Source organism: Harpia harpyja, chromosome 3 (genome assembly GCF_026419915.1).
Source record: "Harpia harpyja isolate bHarHar1 chromosome 3, bHarHar1 primary haplotype, whole genome shotgun sequence".
In the NCBI taxonomy this organism is placed as follows: Eukaryota; Metazoa; Chordata; class Aves; order Accipitriformes; family Accipitridae; genus Harpia; species Harpia harpyja.
This window is the reverse complement of record NC_068942.1, coordinates 10,655,087-10,672,422: the sequence shown is the minus strand read 5'-3', so window position 1 is coordinate 10,672,422 and position 17,336 is coordinate 10,655,087. Positions and strand designations below refer to the sequence as shown.

At 45.4% G+C, this 17,336-nt stretch overlaps 1 protein-coding gene across 2 annotated transcripts in view; it reads left to right on the top strand.

Moving 5' to 3' along the window:
* SOBP (sine oculis binding protein homolog) overlaps positions 1 to 17,336 on the top strand; it is a 119,507-nt gene that overhangs the window by 86,969 nt on the left and 15,202 nt on the right. For both annotated transcript variants that reach the window (XM_052781380.1, XM_052781379.1), the window contains one exon: positions 13,851 to 15,805. In XM_052781380.1, coding sequence (XP_052637340.1) covers positions 13,851 to 15,803 — 1,953 coding nt within the window. In that variant the 3' untranslated portion in view covers positions 15,804 to 15,805. The remainder of the gene's footprint in view (positions 1 to 13,850; positions 15,806 to 17,336) is intronic.

Genomic DNA, 17,336 nt, shown 5'->3' with positions numbered 1-17,336 from the left:
CCAGCTTTAGAGACCTGCCTGAGCTTGGCCTCCCTTCATTCCCTCTGCAATGGATGGAGGGAGAGAGTGCTGCTGATACCAGTTCAGAGCCTTAGTTAGGTTCCTGCCATGATCCACCCTCCTGAGACACCTACCTCTGTCCACAAACCTGAGCCAGGCAATCAAAGTAAACACCTAAAATCAGGCTGTCTGGATTATTTCACTGCCTACCCTTCCCCTTGTCCAGAGTTACTCAGGAATTTTGTGTTTGCGGGGAATGACTAATGCCAATCTGGCAAGTCCCATCTCAGCACCCTAGCTACATAGCCTTCCTTCTTCTACTGCTGTAAGTCACTGGATGAGGAGCACTTGAGCCAGGGTGGGTGTTAAATTTAAAGAAAAGCCCTTAAAAGAGAAGCAAACACTTCAGTGTATTGAACAAATACACAGTTAGGAGTCTTTGTATGTGGTGGCTACTGGTCTTCATTTGGCAGCCAGATCTCAGCTGGTTCGATGAGGAATATTTCCAGTGCTGCTGTACCCTGTGAAATTGTTGTCAGAGGCAGTTTTGTGGAAAGACCTAAGGAAGGAAGAGGGCTGGAGAAAGCAAGACAGAGTTAGTCCTTTTTGAGGAGGAGTCTAAAGAGCATAGTACTCTTGAGAGCCTTGCTTGTGATACATTTGCAGGGTGATGGTTTAAATACATTGATTTCTTTTGTCCTGGGGTGCAGCTTCTGCATAGCTGCTTCGTTGCACATGTCATGCAATGAGAAAATCATCTGCATGATCTTGTGAGTATGAAAGGGTTTGCCATAATGCATTTACATAATAAAATCTATGCAGTCACAGTGTGCATCATACATACAGGCAAGGAATGAGTGCCATCTACAGTAACACAATGCATTACTAACGGGTCCTCTGTAATTGTGTTCTTTACCGAATAGCGCGTCTGATGCCTTCTGCTGTAGTGTACCCTCCTTGGTGAGAAATTAATACTTTGTGCCAAATTCAACTCTCAGTTACATGGTTCAAATTGGAAAAACAACACTGGCTTCGGTGGAGTTATCCCAGATTCATCCAGGGGTTACTAAGAATAGATTTGATTTAATGTAAATAGCTGGGTGTCAGGTACGCTCCAGTGCTAAACACTTTCTAAGCAGAGGGTTAAGTAAGACATATTATCTCTTTTCATTTGAGTAGAAAAGACCTAGTCGGACTTTTTTTCCACATCCATACCCTACCTAGAAAGAGCTAGGTGTAAACCACCAAGGAAGAAGGTGCCTTTTCCATTACTTGAGAACTAGCAAATGTTTCAGGCCTGACAAAAGCATCGTAGGAGGCAGCAGGGTACGTGAAGGGCTGGCCCTCCCCACCTCAGGCTTCAGTCACTGGTAAAGCTGGTTGCTGCCCGCCACCCTCGCAGCCGGCGGGTCCTGTTGGAGGAAGCCCGGCTTCACGGCAGGAATGTTCTTAGTAAAACAAGAGGGGCATTAGCAGAAGAAGACAAGGAAGTTTTCACACACATTAGTTCACCGTATGTTTGGCTCTAGGCTGCAGTTTCAGACCTTTATAACTCCTCATTTATTATTTTTAAGGCTAAAATCGTGGAAAACAGTGGTTTAAGATAGCTAGGGACCATAATAGCCATGCTAAATCTTACCTACCGGAGACAGAGTCTTTTTTTTCTTTTTTCTTTTTTTCTCTTGTTTCTTGTTTGTTTCTTGTTTCTTTTTTTTCTTTCTTCTCTCTTTTCTATTTTTCCTTTTTCCTTTCTCCTCTCCTCTCCTCTCCTCTCCTCTCCTCTCCTCTCCTCTCCTCTCCTCTCCTCTTCTCCTCTCGCTATCTGGAGGATGTGCAGACTGTTGCATTCCCCATCTCTTCTTTTCCCTGGCCCTTATTTCAGTCTTACCTGCTTCATATGGGAGTGCCCAAGAGTGAGTCTAACAGTTACTCAGAACAAGCCTCTCTCCAGTGGTGATTTTGTGCTAATAGAAGGGGGAAGGGGAGCTGGGTCTGTACCAACTGGCTCTGGGTTTCAGCCAGGATCAGTGCCTCGCAGCAAGAGAAACTAGAGGCAAGCAGAATGCTTCCTCTGTGCGCGGCCGAGCAATTTCCCTCGCTCGGCTTCATATTCTCCAGCCCCCAATTCCAGAGGAAATGGGAAAATGAATTCCACTCTCCATGCCCAATCTGCAAGAGATGTGACACGTCTCGGTCCTGGGCTGAAACCGATGTGACACACTGTTCCTTGATCCAGGCAGATTTTGGATCTTGCCCAGGGCTGTTCTAATCAAATGTGGTTTCCAGAGAGCGGGCTGCTCTTTAAACTGAACGTATTCTGGGACGTGGGGTGGTGTGTACCATTACCAGCAGTGAAACAAGCAATTCTCAAAGTGTGAATCACATGCAGTCAAATCTGGAACAGTTTTGACTCCCTTCAAAGCTCTCTAGACTAAAGCCCAGCAATGCTCCTCTTGGAAAGTTTGGAATTTTTCTTCATCCATTTTTACTAACGGTCAAGTCAATCTTTCCCTAATCAAGTCAATCTTCCTCTAACATTATTTTTCCAATAATGGGTCCTGGCCTGTAAATATTATTGCATGATATTGCATGTAATAATAAAGACTGAAGATCCCTGACCTATATAGATAGGTGGAAAAACCCCATATATAGAGAGCCAAATATATATATATCTATATAAAAATATATTCCAGAGCACCCAGAGACTTCTATTCTGTAAGCCTCTTGCTTGTACAAGCATAAATCAGAAGAAACACAAAAATCTGTGAGAGTTAAGCCACTGTAAAATGGCATAGGTGAGATAAAGAATTGGACTTAGAAGCCTTCATTACAGGTAAATAAAGATTTCTCAGGGTTTCAGATTGCATTCCTACTTGCTATTCTACAGACTAATGATATTTCAAATCTGGATTACAGTAATATTCTCTAGACCCAGTAATATTACATTTAAGTCTGAGTGTTTTAATGGCTGTTCAGTGGTGATTTTGGTCCAGGGGAAGTGGTATTGGCCTCCAGCAATGCCTTAGGCTAAAAGCATCATGTGTTAGCAAAAAACATTAACCTGCCCCTCAAACCTCCTCATTATTACATTTATAGTCCTGTCAACCAACCTATGAGCCACTGGAAACATAATGGAGGGGGTTTTATTGTTATTTTTATATTCTCTTGAATATTAAAAGGAAAATATATTGGAGAAAAAATACATATAAGATATTACTAGAAATAAATTCTAGACAGATGAGCCACATGGGTTATTTTCCATCTCACAATGTTACTTTGCTATATGACTAGAATAAAGTTTTGTTCGGAAAAAAAGGGTGAACATGTTTATTCAGGTATTGAATAAAAAAGTGAATTAATTAGAGAATATAAATCTTCATCTGGCTTCTGAAGTTATCTGCAGATGTGGTAGCATGAGGTTGTCAAGGGTAAAGATTTCTCACTTGGGGAGATTTTGGTCACTCAATAAGTGAGAGACTGTTTGAGGCTAGTAAAGTGCCCCTTTCCTCTTTTGCCTTTAAGTTTTCCTGTACTTAACAGCATCTGTAATTCTCAAAAGAATTTGATAGAAACATTTACAGTGTTAATTGCTCTCAATTTCCCTTTCTTTTCCTGACTGCTGGGGCCAGATGCAGGGAGTACTGCAAAGCCTCATGTATACAGGCTTTCTTTCCTCAGGGTACCAGTTGACAGCTGCTCTGCAGAAGAAACCTTGGTCCTGTTCTCCTGTCCCTGCAGCCCCTGCATAGGAGTGAGGAGCTCCTGGCATGGCAGTGGTGCTGGCCCTCTCATCTGTCCCCTGAAGAGGGGCTGGCAGTGGTCCTCAGACCAGGTCCCTGCAGTTTGGGCACCCCACGGGTGGAGAAGCCGCTCTGCTGCTTGTGGAGCATGTGGAAATGTAAACTGTGCAGAAGGTTCTCCAAGGACATGGAGGTAAACGTCCTTATGAGGAAAGATGCATTTCCACTCTCTGAGGCAGAGGAAGGAGGGGGATATCCTAGTGCGACCTTCCCCTGCTGCCCCAAAGAGATGGCAGGCACTGGACACTGTGAGGAAGTACTTCTAAAGCCCCAGAAATGGTTTTCCAGCTGCTAGCTTTGTTTTCTTTCTTTAGCCTTCCCAAATATTCAAAGCTGACAGTTCTTGTCCTGTTCTCAAGGTGTTTACAGTGCTTCTCACTACCGATACTTTGCACGGCTTTAGTGGCAGCAGTTTGAGGAGGTACATTTGTGTCATCTTGAGGGAGCAGCTCTCACTGTGGCACTAACAGCTTAAGGGTCATAAAGCAAAACCTCCTGTCGTGGAAAGGCACATGCTGTAGTTCTCCAAGACTCCCAGCTTCATCTACTCGATGTAATTCTTGCTTCTGGCTGCTCAGTTTTTCCCCAGATCATTTCAGGACCAGGAGAAGTTTGAGAATGCACATCACGGGAAGTCTTGGCCTGGAAATCAGGTGTCAGAACTCAAGGTGATCAGTGCCCATATAACCTGAAACTGCTTGCCTGATCAGCAAATACAACTGTGCCACTGGTTTGCCAAGCTGGCTTCTCCCACTGCCACCCACGAGCTAAGGGCCATGAGGAGCATGGCGCAGACACTCGGCTGACTCCACACTTCCCTACCCTTGAATTAGGCTCACCAAGAAGGAGGCTACAGACACACCTGAATGGTCTCCTGTCAGACCGGGTTAAATCAGGGAGAGGAACTGCCTCTTGGCCTTTTTGTGTGGGCACACCACCATGCAAATGCTGGGCTACTGCTTGGAGATCTATGGCAGCCATGATGCCATAGGATGAGCTTGAGGCTTGATGGGAGCTTTAGAGTTGAACTTGGGACTCGACGGCTTCAGCAAGGGTTTACTCTGCCCCACAGTCTCTTGCACGACGTAGTTATGCTCAAAGGCCCATCAGCTTGAGTGGGATGAGGTTCCTCAGGGCCTGCATTATCCTTGAAAAGGGCATTGAGGCTTAGATGTTCTTTAGGCTTTTCTGAAATGTGAGTCTTGGTGAGACAGGTTGTCTGTCCTGCTGAGGGCATGTAAACTCACCCCCTCTCTCTCCCACTTTTGCTCTCCTTTTGTCTTCTGCATCATCTTAATTTTATTTAGGACTTATGTCACTGCTGGAGTGGTGGCCTTAGCCAGTACTGAAACAGCAGTACAGATGTGCCCTGTAATTGGCTCTTGTATGGTATGAGTGTAAAAACCCCACATTAAGGATTTTAAACTTTAAGTGCTGTTATTGTCCCATTCTGTGTTATTTCAGCCAGGAAGGTTTCTGGGGAGAAGAACTTTCCTTTTGGCAAGGCCCACCTCACACTACATTCAGTTTCTCTGAAGTTTCACCCACCATATTGTGGGCTTCACCAGCAGTTTCAGATCCAAAGTTCCCCCTGTGGTTTCAAAGCCTCAGACTGAAGTTGAAAACACGGAGCTCAGCTGTTTATATACAAAATCAAATATGTGGCCACTCTGATGAAACAACACCCAACCTGGATTTCCACCGGGCATTAGCATAACTTACATTCGTTGCTTTTGGCTGGGAACATTAAAAAGCCCCCCAGCACAAAGAAACACAAGGCCTTTGAAAAGACTATGTTTTAAATACCACAGATGAGAATTGCAATTATTTAAAAAATGAAATCAATTTATCATTAGCCATTAATTACCAAATAGCTCTATTTTCTCCTTATGCTTCATGTAGCTTAGACCTTTGCGTAATTAGGATGAATAATGGAGACAGAGTGGGTCTTGCATTTAAATGACATAAAGTCAGTATTCGCTCCTCAGAAAACTGTGGTACAGATTTTCAGGAGGACAGGAAGTTTAGGAGGGTTACATCAGGGAAGGGAAAAGCAAATAAGCAGGCAAGCTTTGGTTTCTTTTAAACAAAGAGAAACTAATCACAGGACGGTTTTAAGTTGTAGGCAACTGCAGTGTTCTGTTTTGTCAACTGTTTTTGCACAAAGCTCCAAACATTGTAAAAATCTGTTTTCCTTCACACCTAGCATTGCTATGAGCTATATTGTAACCACATTCACAGTGTGTTAGAGCCTGCCTCGGGGTTCCTTCGCAGCAGGTTTCAGCTGGAATGATTTTTTTTTTTTAATTTTTTATAATAATCACTCCATTCAAGTGGAACAATTCTTATAAAAAATTATCATGAGCCATTGTGGACAGAAAAACCCTTCCACAATAAACATGCTGAATGTCTTGCAATAAGCACACTGAAAGTGGTTATCGAGGCTGGATAACTGCTTAGAGCCACACTTTGGATTATGCCTGTTACTGGTATTGTTTAACATTTGGTAGTGAAAGAGCATCAATTCCCAGCCACGACAGCTGAGGCAGGGTCTTGGTTACAGTTGTCTTGAACGTAGATACTGTGAACTGCCCTCCCCTTTGGGGACAGTCTGCATCCCTGCCAGGGACCCCCAGACCAAAGCCCCCTGCCCCATGGGCTAGCATGGTGCTGGACACGCGGACCCCTGTGTACCCTGCTCAGGCACTGGCCATGCCTCGGGCTACCCAGTCCATCTTGAGAGGAAGCCGGAGCAGGTCCAGGGCGGGCATTTTGGAGGAGGATCGGGTAGGGAAATGCAGGGCACCTTGGTCAGCAACAGCAGGTTGTGCAGCTTCTGGCAAGGCTGTGCCCACTTCATCATTTGGCGCAGGGTGCTGGCAGCTGAATACCTTCTGTGATAACTCAGCTGGGAAAAAAGCACAACAGCATTAGGATAAGCAAAAAAGCCTTTAAATTACATATTTCAATGCCATTATGCTGATTATCGCTAACCTCTCAAAGGAGTTTGTCACTTGCCATTGTCTCTGGCTGGAACATGTTCCCCTCCTCTTCCTTGCTCTGACTCCATGCATCTGAGCAGAGCATGGCTGTGTCCTTCTGCAGATCTTCACCTGCTCACCTTCCCAATCGGCACGGCAGGGTGCCTACCTTGCATTTCTTAATATTCATCCTTTTCTGAGTCAGAAAATGCTAAAAGGGAACTCCAGTGCCTTGGAATGATCTTTATGTCAAACAAATCACCGTGTGTTTGTGTGCTAACAGCTGAGTGCACCTTCCCAGCCTGGCGGGGGCTTTGCTTCCCCAGGGGCAACTCCACGGGGGGACCCGCAGGCGGTGAAGAGTTGGTACAGACCTCCGAGTTGATGTTTGCAGGAGGGATCAGTCCAACCCAGAGCCCTACTGGGGCTACAGCTTGTCTGTACTCATGAGCATTGATGTACAGCTCTTGCCCCAAAGTTTCTCCATGCTTGGTCACGCAGCAGGCTGCAGAGAGGGGGCCACGGGGGCGGATTTAGCACTGCGGGCAGGATCTACGAGGGGATTTGTTTAGATGTTACCATTACCTTTTAGGTGACCTGCTCCAAAGAGGAGCCTTGGTGGAGGATAAATGGAGGAAAGCAGGGAGGGAGCAGGCAGCCACATTGCCCGACAAGCTGGGGGAGCTGGCAAGAACGGCTGAGAGAGGTTTCACACTCCTTTGCCTTTTGAAGATAGTTGGGCACATGGTCCTTCAGGACACACAGATCTGGGTTTCTTTCCTTCTGGTACACTGAATTTTCCCCTGCTGTCCTGCTGGGAATGCTTCACAGCCGTGCACAGGGGCCCAGGTGGCAAGGTGCCTTGGTGTCCATGCTGCAGCAGCCACTGGGTGATATGCAAAGGGTCTGACTGAGCTGTGTGTAACAGTCACTAGTTGTGACTCATTTGGCTGTTTACTAGAAACCTCCGTATGTGCGTTTCAAGCCACTTCCTAATTTCTTGATTGCTGCTGCGTCCAATGTTTGGCAGGCTTCAAAAAACTTGAGCCCTTGCTGAAAAACATATGGCTGGTGTGTCGGGTTCTCGCTTGGCTGCAAAGCAGGAGCGTGTGCAGGGGGAGGGGGGGTGTCTCCTCGCCTTGCAGCTTTTGGGATGAGGTGGGAGGCTCTGCCTCCACGCCTCGCACATCCCGGGTGAGTGGCAGGGTCGGAAACTGCAGGGAAGGTCCTGGGACACAGTCTGGGCTAATAGGAAAGGCAGCCGGGGCCAGAATGCGCTATAGGAAATGTGCAGTGGCGTCCGTGAAGCCAGAACATATGCCTAAGCGTGTATGAAGAGACAGCAGTTGGATACCCCAGTGGGAAAAGGGAGTAGAAACTACCCAGCAAAGTTGAATACATGGATTTTATGCCAGGAAGCGAGGCTTTGATAATCTTCAGTCCCATGTTTTGACATCCTTGATAAGAACCTGGTCCTCAGGAGGCGATGCAGCCCTCTCTTGTGCAAGGTGTTCCACGATGGCATTCTCCTGAGCAAGGAGAGGGGCTTCGTTAGTCACCCTCTGGTTCTGGAGAAGCTGAAAAGGGACTGTCTTTGCCCTGGGGACCCTTTTCTGTCCTCTTAAGCTTTACCAGGGAGCTGATATTAGTCAAAAATGCTGTGTGTAAGGCCCAGGCTCTCTGTCTTCGCAGCAGTGGTGTTTGCACGTTACTTGTTCCTGGTTTCTCTCAGGCTGATGTAAATACCTCCACAGACAGATTTTAGCAAATGTATTTCTTAGTGAAGTAGTGTCTGATACTAGATTATCGTGCAGAGGTTAGTGGTGGACTGCACTCATGGGTGAACTTTGTGCCTGCATTTGACAGCCAATGAAAGTATTAATTAGCCTGCGCCTAAAGCCTGAGTGTGGCCCTTTTAAGCGCAGCAGGATGCCTGTGTTGTGCCCACGGGGGAACCTCGTGGCCACATCTGGACTCCACTTTGGATGTTTCTATCAAAATAAAGATACAGATGCCAACAGGAATGGCTTTTTTGCCCTCTTTGTATTAGAGAAATCTGAGCATTACAGAATCCCTCGGTCCTGGCTTCCTTGGTGTTCCCGTATCGGGTGCGAGTAGCATTTCTGCTGATGCAGTGTCTTCTGAGTCGTCTCCTGGTGTAGATTGCTGCGTGTTTCACAGGAAAGCGGATGAATGATATCAAGTAATTGAGCTTATAAGTAGCACACTGGCAACACGCCACTAAAATATAAATACATTAAATGTACTGAAGGAAATGTTCATTCTGTTGTTTAGCATTGGACATGCCCCAGTTAGGTAAATTTAATCTTCTTGAGGGTTGTTGCATTACAGCTGAATGAGATAGGCAGTTATCTTATTACTGATCTTTCTGTCATTCAGGGTTTGTGTTCTGGCATTCGTGGTGTGAAGTGTGCTTGCCCAAGAGCGGTACAATGAGTATTTTCCAAGGGACATGAAGGTGGGTAGGGGATCTGTTAGCACCTTGCAAGGTCTGACCCTTTATCTTGGAAATGTTCACGCTCCTTCTCAGTCACACTGCTACTGGTGCCACCTCCTTTTGGGTAGAAATGTACAAAATGGTTGCTTCGCCTATGTTTGATAGGGAATGTCTGAAACTCAGCCTCACGGCATTTGTTTTCTTCCTGTGTATTTCTGCCACAGTTTCTTCCAAAATCTCTGGCCATGCCTCTGCTCCTGTCGAGGTCAGGGGCAAGGCTCCTGCCAACTCCAGGGTGAGTGGAGGCCAGTGTTAAGCATCAGACCCAAAGCCCATTGATTGCATTAAAGCAGAGTCTCTTCATTGTTTTCCATGGGTGCTGGGTCAGGCCCTCCGAACGTGATCCCGCAGCATTAACTCTAGTGACTAATCCCGCTGAACCCCAGGGAGCTACTCCGGTGCGTAAGCGCTACCAAATCCAATGCACAGCGTTAACAGGCACTCTGCAACAGCTTAGCTCTTCTCTCGGTTGTACGGTGAAGGGAAAGGATGAGGCAGGAAAGGAGAAGCAGAAGGAATAAGTGAACAGAGAGATTTTGAGCTGATTGTGAAGAACGACGATGTTCTGTATGGAATGCAAGTACTTAAAATAAGACATTGGCTGTGTGTTTTACAGATAAGAAAATGTTATTTTATTGAACGGAAAGATATATATGTTTCACCTATCACATCTGAACTAATCAGTGTCGGCTTTTAGAAGAACTCTGTAATTACTCTGAGCACGTCATTAGTTAGATGTAAAATGAATGATATTGCTCTATTTTATTACCTCTAGTGATATGGCCATTTGTATCATAAATTCATTGACCTCATCTTAAATGATCAATCCTGTAAGACACACTTGATTCATTAATTCTTAAGTGACATTTTTTCTCCTCCAGTAATTTCCCCCTCATTGTAGGGACTGTTTTCCTGCCTTTTAGTATGGTATTGTAAGGTGTCATATTACCTGCGTATGACATGCCCATGTTATACTTGTATCTTAAAGAAGCAGCACAGACTGATTGCTTACATAAATAGATAGATAGATAGAAAATAATGAAATACATGGATGTAGTATATAGACATTTCTCACTGATGTTAACTTCAACACTGAGATGCTGCATAAAGTCAATGAGATAATTATTAGATATTTGGTCCATCCAGGATGTTCAAAGGAACAGAATTGTTGCCTCTAATTTCTGTGGGTTTAATTAATTTTATCTAGTGATAAAATATAGAGAACGGTCTGTGATCAATATGTGAGTGAGGCAGGCAGACTTCAGAGTTTCTTGTACCTCTGTGAATTATTGCAAACAGGAGAAATCAGTAGAGAATTTCTAAGCAGGATTTCTAAATATTTTACTGAGGAAGAGAAAATATTTGGTTAGCTAGGAGTGACATAGGAACCCACTTGAGACAAACAAATCAATACAGCAATAAAACACTAAAATATTTCAGTGAATTTTTCAACTGATAACGAATAAAATTAAATTATTAGAAAAGATGCCACAAGTTTTTGGGGGCTGAATTTTTCTTTCAGTCTGTTTAATTAAAGTCACTGAGGGGGGTCTTCCTAGAAAGGTAAGCAGGCTGGGTTTACTCTCGTATTTCTCAGGTCTTCTTTGGCGTCAGGCTTACAAGTTACTTTGCTTCCTTAGCCCCGAAGGAAGGGCAAGTCTTAGCTGCACCATCCCAGGACTAAATCAGTGAAGCAGCTGCATGTGAAGTCCTGCCGCATCCCTTACAGCAGCCGCCTATGGGGCCAGTCTCCTCATCTTTCCCCTGCAAGCAGACACTGTTTTGTGGGTGATGGGCCGGGGTGGGCTTCATCCTGCCCCAGCCTGCCCTGAGAGCTGGCTGGGAGCTCCTGGTACCTCTGTGTGCAGCTCTTGGGGTACATGTGGAGACCCTCTGCCTCTTTGCACAGCCCTTGGGGCAAGAGCATACCCTGCAGGTGGCAGAAGGAGCATGGTGGTGTGCATCCTGATTCCATACATGCAAAATAGACAGTGTTTTGTGGCCACAGCAGTGAGCTCTCAATCAAAAATTACTTTAAGGTAAATTCAGCAGCTTTACTGAGTTAAATAGTACCTTATTATCTCGCAGTGTAGACTCACAAATTCCCCTTTTGTCTGCTTGGAAAACAGTGGCAAGCCAGAAAATTTCAGGAGGTCAGTTATAAGATGTTTCCATCAGATGATCCTGTGCTGACTTGCCAGGTGGGTGGCAAAACCCATACGCATGCCAAATACCCGGGATGGTTCAGTGCCCACTGCTGCGCGTTTGAACTGTTTGCGGCGAGGGGTTGCCCAGCTCTGGTGCTGTCCGCGACGGCTGCTGAGCCGTCCTGCGGGGAGCAGAGGGAGAGCCGATGCCTGGTAAAACCCGGGAGCCCTTGGAAGTGGGGGTGCCCCCGCTTTGCCCTGCTCAGTGCGCTCCCGCTTCCCAACTGCCCCATGCCTGGGGAGGGATGCACGCTCCATGGCAGCGGAGGCGTTTTCCTCAACACTTCTGTGTATTTGACAGCCTTTTTGTCCACTTTTTTTAAGGCGCTACATGGTCAGCCTGTGTTCGATGCAGGGCTGGACTTGTTTGTAATGCACCGGGAAATTTTCTTCCTTGCATTGAGCATCGTGCTGGAAATATGCCCGCCCTAATGCCGCACACATCGAGCGGCACCAGCACTCCCTCTGCTTTATCTCACATGGCACTGTGTCTGTGTGCCCAAGCTAAAAATCCAGGCCCTGCATTCCCAAACTTCAGGGATGACTTAATAGTTGCTACTTCTCAAGTAATTATTTAGTTTGATTTAAATGTTGGAATAAAAACTTCATGGTAGAGAGAGGGACTGTGTGTGTGAGTGTGTGAATGGGGAGGGGAGGCAGGAGCGGGAATCAAATAGCAACTTGACTGGATAACCAAAAGGTTGCAGAGTTAAAATAAATGAGCTAATAGCCATAGCATATAGTGTGTGTGTATATATATATATTAAAGATATATTACTGAAACTCAAAAATGTCACCACTGTTTATATTAAAGGAAAGCTGAGAGTTAAATGAGATGGGTAATCAGATGCCCGACATATGTTGTTTTGAATTGTTTATATGGCCAATAGTTATTAAAATTAATTATCCTTTTAATGCAGTCTTTTCACAATCATATTCCTTTTCTTTCTTTTTGTTTTGTACAAAAGATATAGTCATTTCAAAACAAGCTAATATGGGCTATTTGGAAAAGGCAGAACAAACAATACCAGGATGTATTCTGACATGGTCATAGGCTCAACATGCTTATAGAAAGCACCAAAAATCTCTTGTCAGTGGAGTATTTTGAGAACTAATGTAAATGACAAAAATGGTTTTTTTGTGTGTGTAAAATTCTGTCAGAAAAGTAAGGCACTGAAAAATCTGACATCTGTTTATCTGTTTATAGCTATGGCAAGATTACTCATATTAATTCTTGTTTAAAATGCCATATGAAGGAAAGGCATTTGTGCAAACAAGAGTCATATTTGAATTGTAGATCATGTCTTCACCATCTGTGAGAGCTGTTGGTGTTGCAAAATTAATGTGTTAATGAAATCACAATAATTTCTCTGAAGTAATGGATTCTGAAGCCTAGAATGACTATTTTTTGAACTTTGGTGTCTAGTGGTTTACAACTGGGAAAACCTTTCACAGCTTAATTAGTTCTGCAGCCTTAATTTAAAAAAAAAATGGCTATGCCTTCACCACACCAATAGTAACACAGAAAAGGATTAAATGGAAAGCAGAGAAACAAAACAAAAATGAGCCTGCAATGCAAACTTTTTGCCATAGTCTTTGAAAAGTTGCTAAATAGGCCCTTGCTTGCCAAGAAGTTTTACTCAAAGTGACTTGTACACAAGAGTGGGCAAACAGCTCAGAAAAAAATTCCAGCTTGCTGAAACATCACAAATTGGGACTATTCGAACCTCACACAAACGTCCTGACTATTTCCAAGTTTCTCCTTGGAATGAAGGGCAAAGGATGAATGATGCTTTTTGCTTCATGATGCCATTTTAAAATACCACACCCTTTCCAACTTACTATTTGATACTCTTAATAGAATAGTAAATGTTACAGTGTGCTGCAGTTTAGCAGAAATGACTTGCATTCATTTCCAGCAACTTCCTGAGTCCTTTTCCAGTTATCATACTTCTTGTGTAGCATTGCATCCCAGGTGGTACAGGTGTGCTTAAATTACCACTGAGGAGCAATCACAGCCATACTCATATGGATTTTGCATACTTACCTATGCGTGTTATAACAGTTTATGCCAGCTGACGATTCCTCTCTGTGGTATGGGTTTAAGATATATAATGTACTGCATAAGGTAGAATTGAGATCATGGGAGCCAGAAAAGGAAGTGGCATTCAATTCACCAATGTTTTGGAGGAAAAAAAGTTTTCACAAACGTTAACTGGGGGGGGGGGGTTTCTGCTAGAAAAATGTGAGTATTTAGAAAGCAACTGAAAAATGACTTTTGAAATAACACTGTGAAGAGAAGATTGCTTTTCTTACCTGATTTGATTTTATTACTGTGTTGTAGGTATGTGACTGGTGTAAGCACATAAGACACACAAAAGAGTATCTGGATTTTGGGGACGGGGAAAGAAGGCTTCAGTTCTGCAGTGCAAAATGTCTCAATCAGTACAAAATGGACATTTTCTACAAAGAGACACAGGCCAATCTTCCAGCTGGACTGTGCAGTACATTACATCCTCCAGTCGAAAATAAAGCAGAAGGCACTGGGGTGCAGCTGCTGACTCCAGATTCTTGGAATATACCGCTAGCAGATGCTCGGAGAAAAGCCCCATCCCCAGCGTCTGCAGCTGGCCAAATTCAAGGTCCTGGACCATCAGCGTCTACCACTGCCTCTCCGTCTGATACTGCCAACTGCTCTGTCACTAAAATCCCCACGCCAGTTCCCAAACCTATTCCCATCAGTGAGAATCCAAATATTCCACCAGTTTCTGTCCAACCACCTGCTAGCATTGTGCCTCCAATTGGTGTCCCACCTCGCAGTCCTCCCATGGTGATGACAAACCGTGGGCCAGTTCCTCTGCCCATATTCATGGAACAGCAAATTATGCAGCAAATCCGTCCACCATTTATTCGTGGGCCGCCTCACCATGCCTCAAATCCTAACAGCCCTCTGTCAAATCCAATGATTCCTGGAATTGGTCCCCCACCAGGTGGTCCCAGAAATATGGGTCCCACCTCTAGCCCCATGCACAGGCCAATGCTTTCCCCTCATATCCATCCCCCCACAACACCTACCATGCCTGGGAATCCTCCAGGCTTGTTGCCGCCTCCCCCTCCCGGAGCTCCTTTGCCCAGTCTTCCCTTTCCCCCTGTCAGCATGATGCCAAATGGTCCTATGCCTATGCCACAGATGATGAACTTTGGATTGCCATCCCTTGCCCCGCTGGTGCCACCCCCAACTCTACTAGTGCCATATCCTGTCATTGTCCCTTTGCCCGTCCCCATCCCCATTCCCATCCCCATCCCTCACATCAATGACTCCAAACCCCCCAATGGCTTCTCCAGCAATGGCGAAAGCTTCATTCCGAGTACCTCCAGTGAGACGCCTGGGGCAAAGCCAAACAATAGCTCTTCATCTCCTCGAGAGTCAAAGCAAGGATCCTCTAAGTCCTCTGACTCATCACCGAGCTGCTCAGGCCAGTCCCTAAATCAAGCTCAAGTGCTTCAGGAGCACAGTAAAAATGAAGTTGTTGACTTGACTGTCAGACCTAGTAGTCCAGTGAACAGTAAATTTGGTTTTCCTAGTGTGCTACAGGGTCCACAGGACGGTGTGATAGACCTAACAGTAGGCCACCGGTCTAGACTGCACAATGTTATCCACAGGGCTTTACATGCCCAAGTGAAAGTTGAACGTGAACCTAACAGTGTTGTAAATTTGGCTTTTGGTAGCTCAGACAAAAGGAACTGCAGTGACTGCAGGGACAACTGCAGCCCAGTTGACTCAAAAACGTTACCGTGCAGTGACGGAGCTCACTGCTGTCCCGTCTCCTTGGCCTCCAGCACGCCAGGACTGGAAGCTGGTGCAGCGGTGTGCAACGTCATTGTGAATGGCACAAAGAGCACGGAGGGTTCCAAGAACCCAGAGCCGCCCCAGGAGCCAAAAAAGCCCCAGCCCCCAGAGGAGCTGGCAGTGAGCGAGCTGGAGTCCGTTAAGGAGAACAGCTGCGCGTCAAATTGCCACCTCGAGGGAGATGCTGGCAAGAAAACCGGGGAAGAGCCCCTTGCTGGGGGAGACAAACAGGACCCGAACCTTAACAATCCAGCAGATGAGGACCATGCATATGCTTTGCGGATGCTGCCCAAGACAGGTTGCGTGATCCAGCCTGTGCCAAAACCAGCAGAAAAGACTGCTATTGCGCCGTGCATTATGTCAACGCCAATACTCAGCACAGGGCCAGAGGATCTGGAGCCACCATTGAAAAGGAGGTGTCTCCGAATTCGAAATCAGAATAAGTAAAGGTTTGTGTAATCACTACTGCCTTCTGTGTGAGTAGAATGAGTATTTTCAGGTATGAGGTCAAACTCGTGTGGATGTGGCCTTTGTGAAATAAGATACAGATCCCATTTATCAGCACTTTCAGAAAACTATTGGTATTTATGTTTTAATATTGTTCTTTGTGTCATATTGCATCTGTACTTGTCAGTACTCCATCCATCGGCAGCCACATTACACTTTTGCTCACAGAACATTTCGTGATGGTGCTGGCTGTGAAATTATTGTGTTGTGTATGTCAAAGTCAGTGGTTTTCTGCCTAGGATATGGTTTAGGTCTGGGCCATTAATCTGCTTACTTATTCCAGCTGAGTTACGCAGCAACTCAAGCCTTCACGATGATGATTGAAATTGCCCTACAGCATAGCATAGAGCAGGATGACCCAGCTGCTTCCTGCTAGCTCAGATCCAATTGATTTACCAAATGGTCATCTCCAACCATCTTTCTTTGGTCTGCCTCCAGACTGCACCCTGGCTTTCAGCTGGGCTGTTCTCTGGGGTGTGAACCCCCTCTCCCTGAGCTTTCCTTCCTCAGGTATCAGTGCTTAGGGACTGCCTGCTGTTTGGGACCTGCCTGCTGTAGCTTATCTCAGCAAGACCTGTGCCATGGGGCTTTACTCTCTCACCTGAGGTGTCTGCCTTTGGTGCAAGTCTCCCACCTTAGAAAAGCAGTTGAGGCTTCCCCCAGCCCTGCGGCTGTTATATGTGTGTGGTTCCTGGTAGGGCTCCAAAGCAAGGCAGAGATATGGGTAAGTCCAACAACCGTGGCTTGTCCAAGGACAATGCTCCAGAGGCAGAACCCCCCCCCCCCTTCATTCCCTATTCCCAGCCTACTGAATCCCTCTGATAAAACAACGCCTTTGTAAAACTGTTAGTTTAATATATGTCTGTTGCTTCAAACCTGTGAGCAAGAAACAAGTGTAATTGCATTTGTTTAGATTCACAAGCGTGAAGAGCTTCTTTCAGGAAAAGGGAAAATGGTGGGTGTTGCAAGAAATCTGTTCAGCAGTAAAATACTGATGGTTTGCCGGATGTGGCTTGATGACATGCCAGATTTCATTACAATCCGTGGAATATTCTGTAGCCTCCAGTAAATCCTTGTCCCTGGTAGCACAAATAGTGACTGCAGCGGTGCAGTACGAATATTGCCTTGAAGGGCTTGGCACCTACAGCCGTAGATAGCAGCCCAGGCTGTGGAATCTGGGCCATTGCATCATCTCCCTGCTCCATCAGTTCAGGCTAATTGCACCATCAAAGATACCACAGTATAGTCAGGACTCCCTTTTTATTTGTTAACGCCACACTCCTTGTGCTGGCTGCGGTGCCAGAAACATTACTTCCCTCAATCACAAACAGTATTTATTTACTTTCTTCAGTGGAACAGAACCATTATTCTTTGCTCTCAGCATGTGCTGACACATTTAAAAGATACTTTTGTAAGTACAGAGGACAACTATAACTTCCTTGGACTGATAACCAACATATACAGTAACTCAGA